Source organism: Vombatus ursinus, unplaced genomic scaffold (genome assembly GCF_900497805.2).
Source record: "Vombatus ursinus unplaced genomic scaffold, bare-nosed wombat genome assembly UNPS02014961.1, whole genome shotgun sequence".
Taxonomy (NCBI): domain Eukaryota; kingdom Metazoa; phylum Chordata; class Mammalia; order Diprotodontia; family Vombatidae; genus Vombatus; species Vombatus ursinus.
Window position 1 is genome coordinate 2019032 of NW_020954739.1, and position 10223 is coordinate 2029254.

The 10223-nt window shown below is 37.9% G+C and overlaps 1 protein-coding gene across 5 annotated transcripts in view; it reads left to right on the top strand.

The window, feature by feature from the left end:
• EPS15L1 (epidermal growth factor receptor pathway substrate 15 like 1) overlaps window positions 1–7925 on the top strand; it is a 117120-nt gene extending 109195 nt beyond the window's left edge. For 3 of the 5 annotated variants that reach the window (XM_027845370.1, XM_027845368.1, XM_027845369.1), the window contains 2 exons: window positions 1126–1331; window positions 7762–7925. In XM_027845370.1, the coding sequence (XP_027701171.1) occupies window positions 1126–1331; window positions 7762–7908 (353 nt within the window). In that variant the 3' untranslated portion in view covers window positions 7909–7925. Of the gene's footprint in view, window positions 1–1125; window positions 1332–7761 lie in introns of those variants that run through there. The other 2 variants (XM_027845372.1, XM_027845373.1) reach the window with 2 other exon arrangements.
• The last annotated feature ends 2298 nt before the right edge of the window (window positions 7926–10223 follow it).

The following is a 10223-nucleotide window of genomic DNA, read 5'->3' on the forward strand; positions in this document are numbered from 1 at the left end:
CCTTAGACCATAGAACATCGGAAATGGAATAAACTTGGGAATGTAGTATATCTGAGCAAGCTGGAAAAAGGGACCTTGGACCCTATAGACCTTCTAGTCTTTTTTACATGTAAGGAAACTGAGACCCAAAGAAGAAATAAGTGATTTGCCTAAACCAACACTAATTAATAGGAGAACCAGACAATCTTTTTTGACACCCGGTCCCCCCATGCTGCCTCCTGTACACCGTTAATTTAAACATCAAGAAGAAAAGTATTTTAGGTTTTTTTTTCCCCCTAATTGAACAAGCATTTATTAAGTACCTACTATGTACAAGGTGCTATATTTGTCACTAAGAATACAAGGTGGAAAAAAAAAATGAAAGTCTTTACCATCAGGGAGCTTATTTTCTTCAGCGTAATGAAGGGATAGATAAAAAAGAACGCCTGTTGTGCCCTGCTTATTAAAAGCCCTTGAATTGCCCCACCTTCAAGGACAGTTTTCTTATTCTTCAAACTATGCAGTCGCCAAGAAGCCAGAGTGGTAGAAGGAAAACAAGAACATTTCAAATGGAGTGGGGCTCATTGGACTTTTCTAAAGAGCTACCACAGATATTATAAAACTAACATTCACATGTAATTAACCCTGTCTACCTGCATAATATAGAAACTAAATTTTGTTTTCGACTGCCAATAAAAATTCATACTCAGTGTCTTTTTCTTCTTGATCAGAATTTTTGCTGCTCAAATTGCAATGTCTTCTTCACTAATCTTGCAGCACCCAAAACGAATACTTTTTAAACATTTCTGTTTCTATAACTTTTTTTTAATGACTGCCTCTAATTTTTAATTCTCTTGTTAAAAGCATTAACAGAAGTCATCCTACATTTATCTTGCTTATATTATTCACAAACACTCATGAAAATGGAGTTGAACAACTTTATTTTAAAAGTTCCTGAGGGAAGATACTGAACTCCTTTGGTTACTACGTAAGTTAAAACATGAGATGACTTCCAAGATCTTTCCAAAAAGGGGGAAGTGGCTTCATGGGGGAAAGGAATGCAGGGCTCTCCAACTCGGTGCTTTGCTTTTTCCATGGTAAGTAACCTATATATTTTTTCTCCTTTTTTTCTCCTAAACTTTCCAGGTAAAAGTACACCTGTAAGCCAGCTCGGGTCTGCAGATTTTTCCAAACCCCCTGATCCATTCCAGCCATTTGGGGCTGACAGCAGTGACCCGTTTCAAAATAAAAAGGGTTTTGGGGACCCATTTAGTGGAAACGATCCATTTGCTCCCTCCTCTTCAACTCAAACTCCTAAAGACTCTTCCTTGGGTTTTGCAGACTTCAGCTCTGTAAGTTATGTTCATTGTCTCTGAGCCAACCACTTTCCGCTCCTCGCTTGCAGCAGTCTTTTGGGTTTTTTATTTTTTAAACTGCAAACCTGCTGTCCACTGGCTTGTGTCTCTTAGTAGTACTTCATGCTGTTCTCATCATTATCCTGTATTTCTATTTCTGTAAAAAAAAATGCTAATAAAAAAATCACTGTGAATTTGACAGTACTTTAAAGGGACATGTCTACTGTCCAGTAGGGTGGGAAAACAAGCCTTTTCACATTCTTTCTTGTAGCCTCTTTGTATTGTTTTGTTGCATGAAAGGCCACTTTGTATTTTAGTTTTGAGAACCAAGATGTAAAACCTTCAGAAGTTTTCACATTTTCAATTCAATAAACATTTATTAAGCGCCTACTATGTGCCAGGCACTGTGCTAAGCGCAATTGAATAAATATGTATTAGGGTTTTGCTGTCCCCCAGAAATTTCTATAGCAAAGAGAGATTTCAGTTGTTTGTAGAAAAATTCTGACAGTCATTTCACAGTGTGTTGTGTACCACCAGTATGAATTATGAAGACCTGAACTGTGAAGTGTGATTAGTGTTCACATAATGTCCCAGTTATCTGTTACATCAAAAACAGAAACCATTTAAGAAAAACACTCTAAGGCCCTCTTAGGAAATTATTATTAGAACATCCATATTCGATTTCATCAAGGAATCTCAAAGAGTCTTGGAACAAAAATAAGTGCCTTTTCAGAAATAAATGCCAGAGTTTTAAAAGTCTGACTTTGTTTTCAGCACAGACAGAGAAAATATTTAGGATTTTAAAACTTTGTATATTTATTCAAGTGACTTTTCACTACCTATTCTTGGACAACAAATTTCTTCTTTAAGCATCTTCAGGCTTTTTTTCTTCCACATATTAAAATACGTTTAATGATATGTTGCTCTGTCTTTTAGTCCATTAAAAAACAGACAAACAAATAAAACACCCAAAACCCTTATACTTTAGTTTTTCAAGAATCCATCATTTCATCCTTACACATGCTCCCTCCTCCAATGTAGATGGCAAACCTTAGGAACCATCTTTATGAAAGTGTTTAGATACTTCTTGTGGCCAAAAATGGTCATTTTTTTTTTTTAGGCAGCTCCAGGACTGTGCCACTCCCAACATAAGTAGGCTGGTCCTTAGGGAATGGATGTACAATACTGTGCTCTTAGTCTGTCCAGCTTCCTAGAACCAGCTGGAGTTTATGGTGCAGAGCCCAGGGTCATCTTCATGCCATGATGAGGTATCAGAGGCAGACTTCAACAACCTATACTTGTGAATTGTAACGCAACCTGTTCGGTCATTAGTTGTGAAGTGTGTGATGTAGAGATGTTTGACTCATGGACTATCATTTTTTAGACACGTTTTGTTGGCATATTAGTGCACAATAAACACTTAGTTCATTTTTTACAAACCAGATATGTCTAGGTGAAGTGCACCATGCACCATCTTTTTCTTAGTGTATTTGAGGTACTTAAGCTACTGAAATTATCAGATCATTTGGCATTCTGTAAATATTTTATAACTTGAGTTAGTTAAATCTTGTCTGCTTAGTGCTTACTTAAACTCTTGTGAATGTATGCAAAATGGTGACATTGTTAATAAAAGTCAGAAACAAAACTGCTTTATCTATAGTTTCTTGACTAGCACTTAATTTCTTATAGATTCTTTAAAAAAGAAAGAAAGAAAGAAAGAAAGAAAGAAAGAAACAGATATTCATTACCCAAGAACATTCTTGGATAGTGAAGAGGGTAAGTTGAATTCTATGGCAATTTGAGGAAAATGCCTGATCTTCATAAAAGACGTAGTTGTACATCTTTCATTTGGTTGTTGTTCATCTTTGGAAAGCCCAGGGATCCCTAAATATCCCAGTGTCTGTTGGTTCAATATTTCTCCATTTTGACTAGTGGCCTTTTTTGGCTTGTCCAGAATAGTTGTTAACGTAGACAAGAAGCAGTCTTGATAACCAACTATCTTTATTTTAAGGAAGGGAGCCTAATCCTGCCCAGTGGGATTTACATACCACACTGTTTACTGCTAACAGTTGCCTTTCCATCTTTAACCTCATTTTTTTTCCAAAGGAAATCATCAGCCAGCAGACTCTGCCCATGGACATTGGGAAAGATGATTTGATCTACTGGTGTGGTTTGGTTTTGATTTTTTTTTCCCCCATTCAGTTGTACCATAATCTTAAGAGATTCTAAAATGTTTGCTTTTTCAAATGTAGCCTTTTTTCTCTAAATGTTAGCAAATTTCATTATATTTTGAAGAAACTTGCAATTCAAGAGGACCTGAGGACATTTTTCTTTTCAGTAGTATTTCAGGTTGGAACATTTGATCTGTTGAGTGGATTGTAGCCAGTGTGCAGTGGGTCTTCAAAGCCTTACTCTTCAAAGTTGTGTCCATTTATAAAATGATAGAGGGGCCAAATGTCTGTAATAACTCGTATCTTTAGCCCTTTATGACTTCTTTTCTTTTTATTTTTTTCCATTACCTTCTAAAGGTTTTATTGAATGTTTTTTAAACATTAAAAAAAATTATTTTGTTATTTCAAGCACAAGGAATGATGGCTAAGATAACAGTAGCCATCCAGCTCATTGAAAAAGTGACTTCTTTTGGAATTGATGTTCATGGGATAAACTATTAAAAATTTTTGCCCAAAAGGAACATGGTGAATGCTTAAGTTCAGTGAATCTGGAGTTCTGTTTTTCCATTCATGATGCCGCATTTGGTTTCCCCTCCCCACTCCCAACTAAGATGTTTGCCTTAGTTCAGCTACTTTTAAATATTCTGAATGTATAAGATATTTGATCATTACCAGTAGAATGTTTGTTCTAGAAGTAGTTGCTGGTGTTATTTACTTTGATTTTCATTAGGTAAAATATCATCTGTTTTTGGTATTTCTTTAAAAAAAAAAAAAAGACCTAACAAATACATGCTAGAAAGGAAGATCTGTGGTTTAGTAACAATGGCCCTTTCCCAGAAGTCTGCTTTTGGAGGAGAGGAAATGTCAGATTGGCTACATTGCATATATCATTATTGACAGTTGGATAACATTTCTTTCTCTGAATGACTGATTTCTTTGGGAAAAAACCATTTTCACATATTTTCTCATACTAAGGAAGCTAGTAAGCTATTAATTACTTAATGCAGTGGTAATTCTGGTGAAAGAGACAGCATGATAGTATGGAAATAAGTAACCCAGGACTGAGAGGAGACCAGGATTCTTAGTCCCGGCTGCCACAAACTGGCCATATGACTGTGGGCAAGTCACTTCCCTTCTCTGGGCCTCAGTTTCCTTATCTGTAAAATGAGAGAGTTCAACAAGATGATCTCTTGGTTCCTTTCTAGCTCTAATGGTCCATGGTTACGTAATTTTAAAAAAAAAAAAGAGTTGCTTAATCTTGGTAGTTCCTTGTAGTAAAAAAATCCTTTATTTTAACTAAGTGTGTTATTTTTTGGTGACTGGGCTGCTAGAATTGGTGCCTTGTAATAAAAGACAGCCTAATAATATATTTTAAATAATTTCTTAGCAGCTTGAATTCTGTGTGCAAGGAGCTAGATATCTATTTTCTTGGCTCAGACTCAATCTTTTAACTAGATGTATCGAGATCTTCACAAATGTAAGGTTCAGATCTGGCAGATCCATGGGATGCTGTGCAGTGTGTGGTTCACATGGATAGTGGTTACCTTTACTAAACCAGAGGTGCCTACTTTATGTCACTTCTGTTAGGCTTAAAGCAAGTAACTGAAATCTACACCCCTATCAATGAGAAACCTTTCTTTAGTCTTCCAGAATATAGTAGATCTCTCTTGAATGGGTGCAAATCACAAACTGGGAGTCTTCATTTTGAGGGACTAAGAATCACCTTTGGTCTTTGGATAATCATTCACTAAAACAGTTTGCAGTTGCGATGATGATGATGATATGTGTTTGAATTAAAAATGAATGCTCCTAAAATGTCGTGCCATATGATCAACTATGAAAGCAAAGCCAGGAATATAGTGTAGTCTAGTGGCAAGGGTGAGGAACTGGAAATTAGAATTGCCCCTAACCTGTTGTGTGCTCTTAGGCAAATCTCCCTCTCTACCCCTCACTTTTCTCATCTGTAAAATTAAGGGCTTATGAGTTAGGCTGAATGAAATCAATAAACTTTTATTGAATGCCTACTAGATTCCTTCCAAGTATGAGCTTCAGCGGGTCCCTGTCAGAATTAGCTCCACATCTTAGTAAAGATGACTGGCAACTAGTATAATTCAGTTACTTCTGTGGTACTTATCTTTTCTTGTCCCCTATACAACATTTGCTAAGTTGCAAGGAATTAGCAAAACCTCCAAAGAGTACTTAAATTCATCATATATATATATCTTGAGTACCCAGTTTGCAAAGCACTGCGATAGATGATGTAGGGACACAGAAAGAGGCAGTAGGCTGCAAACAAGAAATTTACTATTGGTTTTTTATTCAGGGAGTTCCTAGTTGGTGATGAGCCTCTTCTTTAATATCTACTCTGTGCACACCCAACAAATAGGGAGGGATTTGGAGGACTGAGTGGTGTGGAGGATTGGGGCCAACTGCTACTGTAAATTTTGGAAATATTTGTACAGGGTGTTCAAAAAGCTGTTAAAGCTAAAAACTACACTAAGGCTTTTGGGACACCTTCAAATGATCTGGCTTCAAAGAGATGGGATTTGAAAATTCCCATTCCCCCTTCTCCTCTTCTGTCTTCTGGAATTAGACTCTACCTCTGTAAAATGGACTCATTCTTTAAGCTCCTCTTTACAGTGGTGAGAATATTCAGGGAATTGAAAGTAAACCCCATTTACTCAGTAAATGCTATTTTATGAAATGACACAGTCAAGTTAGAGAAAGTACTATAACTTGCAATTAAATGATGAGCATACTTGGGCTTTCAGAGCAAATGGAAGCATAAGCTGCTTGTCTCCACTCTGCCACTAAATTGCTGTGTGGCCTTGGGCAATTTACTTCCCCTTTTGGGATTCCATGTGTCTCTCTGTAAAGAGGATTGGATCTCTAAGGGCCCTTCTAGTTCTGACATTCTATGATTATGGCCATGATAATTATATTCATGGGCTGTGTGTGTGTATTTTACTTCATTTTAAAATATATTAATATATTTTGGTTTTATATCACTTTAATTTTTGAATTCATACCTTCCCTTCCCTTACCCAGTGAGCTAGCCCTTGTAACAAAGAGTAAAAAAAGAATGGGGGAAAAAAGGACTTCCACAAAACTAAACAACATATCAGTCAGGTCTGACAATATGTGCAGTATTCCATAAGGTGTTTATTTTAAATAGAAAAGTTACACCAGATCATTTATTATCACCCACTCCTATCCCATTTTTACTTTGGAAAGAGATCAGTCAATACCATAACACAAGAAAAGCCAGATTTCAAGTTTGTTTTGAATAAAATCGCAGAGATTTTTTTTAATTTTTATTTTAAAGAATTCAAGCCTTTAAAAAAAATTCCAGGTACAGTTCAGTAGGACTGTCTGTATCTCCAGGTTATTGACTTTGTATTGATTCATTTAAATCCTTGAAACTTAACAGTGAATTAGGAAGAACTTTATGGTGGTAGCATTTTTGCCACCCTTGAAAGCATTCATAGAAATCTTTAATCTGGAAGCTCACATGTGCATTTTATGTCTGTAGCATCGTTTGAATTTTGCTTCTGTTTGCTGAGAGTTAACTTTTTTAAAATGTACCTGTATAGCAGTATGTATTCTTCTTACTTTTGATATCATGGTGTAGCATCAAACTGGCCTACAGATTTTTGTGAAAAGAGGCTCCAAAACAATAATTAATAGGGACCAGCATTCCTTAGTGTAGTTAAGATGCCGCCTTGCAGTATATCCATGTGTCCACGACCTTATCTATTTCAATGCTCTGCAGCAAATGGGGTCTCTGGTTTAGGGGAGGGGCAGCCCAGTGGGGAAAATATTGGCAGCAATGATTATATTTGGGAGGGTCTTTTTCTGAAGCTATTTGTTGGCATGAGGTTGAGGCCCCCAAGAATGTCTGCTTGAAAAGTCGCTGGCTTGGTAGGGGAATTCAATGCCATATCACAGAGAAGCGAAATGAAAGGGGCTGTGGGTTTCTGGTTCCAGTCCCCACACTGTAACTTCAGTCAGCAATGCTCCTCCAGCCTGACCAGGAATACTCCTTAATGAAAATGATTATGCGCTGTGCCGCTCGTGCTTCCGCTAGCATTTGCTAATGTATGCTAGGTTTTCTCCGAGCTGCCAATGCTTTTTTCACCTGCCCTCCCTCTCCCCCTCCCAGCATTTGACTTTCGCCATCTTGCATCTGTGCTTTGTGGGACCATCCAGAAGTGCCTCCAGAGCTTATTAACCAAAGTCCCATCTTTATCTTTTAGTTTGGGAATGAGGAGCAGCAGCTGGCGTGGGCCAAGCGCGAGAGTGAGAGAGCGGAGCAGGAGAGGCTAGCTCGGCTGCGAAGACAGGAGCAGGAGGACCTTGAGCTGGCAATTGCACTCAGTAAGGCCGACATGACAGAGTCTTAGAGGCCGGTCTTCAGTAGCCACACAATCAAGGCAAGAACTGCACACGATCCGACAAAACAAAAACGGGGGCTTTTTAGCCAGAGTACACAAACCCCTGTTTTCTGTGGTCACCTAATCTCAGCCACTTTTAAGTCAGAGCCTCGGTAGACTGGCTGGCCCTAGAAACCTGGACTCGGCGTGGCTTTGTCGAGTGTCAAATACACTGCAAACACTGTACCATCCCTTCTCCGTTAAGGTTCCCGCGTTAAGAAATGTAACCCACGACTGCAAGGTACCTCCCGAAAGCCAAGCTTCTCTGTGACGTGGACGCTGCTGCCGCCGCACTTGTGAATCTGGCCTGTCATGTGAAATCCATTGCCGTTGCCAAGGCCCAGGTTGTGAACAGGGCCATCTTAGTCCTCGGTAGAGGAGGTTAATCTGAAAGGGAATTGTTTTCTTTTCCTTCACGCCTCTGTATTCGTAGGATGCAATCAAATATAAAATACTCCAGAGCAAAGCATCATTTGGAGGGCCAGAGCCTTTCTCAGATACAGGCATCCCTCCCTTCTCCCCAACTAGCCTCATTTATTGGTTCCACTAAAATACACAACAATATTTAAACAAGGTGTTATGAGGGATAATTAATTAGGAACAATGTCATTAGTGGGCATTTATCTGAATGACATTATGGCAGGGTTTCATGATATGATAATGAGGTTCGACTGCCATCCAGCAATGACATTATTGCAAAACATCATTGACTGAAATAATGTGATGTGGGGTATGCCTGTATTCCTTTTATATCAGTGAGATGTGACTTAGGAGATAGAAAACTCTGATTATGTATGCATTAGTTGTATAAAAAATTAAATTTGAAATGATTAATATAAAATATTTTGAATACAAAAACATGAGAATTGTTTTTTATTATTTAAGCATTGCATAAAAAGTTAAGATTTCTTTGTGGTATTTTAGTTTGATCCTGATACAGTAGATTAGAAAAACTTTTCTTTATACCCTGCCTTTCCAAATTAGGAGATTTCAGATATGCCTTGAATCCCTAAATGAAGCCAAATTTCAGGGATTTTTTTCCCCATAGAATATAATAGTTATGTAAATTTACTGTATTGTTGCTCTAGGTAAAAGAGAGAAATTTTTTCATGTAATTGAGTAAAACTACATCTGTACCACCATGTTACGTAAAGGGAGTAAAATACTCCAAAAGAAACAGCCTTCCTAGGTTATACCCCAGACACAAAAAAAAAATTCTCTCAAGTGATCATTTAGGGTGCTGCTGAATTCCCTGGTTGCTTTTTTGTTTTTGTTTTTGTTTTTTTTTTTAATTCTAGTGGGGTTGACCATCTGTGACCTCATCTGTATTTCCGAGCGCTTTCTATCTCTGTTTTCCTATTACTAGATAGGCTGAACATTTCAGGTAGTTATCAAGTAAAGATAATCAGTGTTTTTACATTTCTGCTACAAAACCATTTCAGAAATTTGCCTGTGGCCTTGATAGTCTGAGGCCACCTCAGATTATCAAGCTTTTACCTGGAGTAATGTAATGACGTCTAACATTTTCATGTGTGGAAGTGTCAGACAGGAAGTGTCGTGGGCCATCAAGCTCTCTCACACACATTGCATTTGGCTTTATAATGTAATGAGCACTTTCTCTCTCCATGACTTCTTATATCAAATCAGGCAACCATTTCAAAACCTGTGTTTCTTGGGAGACTGAAGGACTCTTACAACTTCAGTTGTCCTTTCCTGTCCTTTGAGGATTATGTTTAACATTAAATTATAAAAGTTATAAAAATTAATTTTCCACTAGGTTGCCTGAGAGCTCGTCAGCACCTAGAGTATGTTTGGACTTGGGTGTCTCACTGTGTCATGGTCTTTATCTTTCCTTTTACAGTGAGTGTAGTGATGGTGTACCCTTTCAAGTGACACTCCATATTTCAGCTGCGTTATATTGAATGCATTGTCACAGGTAGGAAAGAATTCAGATAGCTGTAATTTTTTATGTAAAAACTGCTTTTTTTTCCAGGACAAGCAGTTTTGTTCCCTTGCCTTGTGTCAGGACAACAGTGTACACAACTGGAAATGTACCATAAGTGGAGATTTACCTCCCATACTTCAGGAGGATGTCATTGATAACTAGGACCAGCTATACTCCAGCAGTCTCTCCTCCCTGAGCTGAAGATAACATTGAATTCCCATCAAATCAGAGGAGTCAAATGTGGTCACCAAGGGGAGGAGAGATTCCTTCATTTTAAGTCTAGTTGCCTCATTTCTCATGTTTGACTTGTGTGAGCAATAACAAACCACCGTGAAGCGTG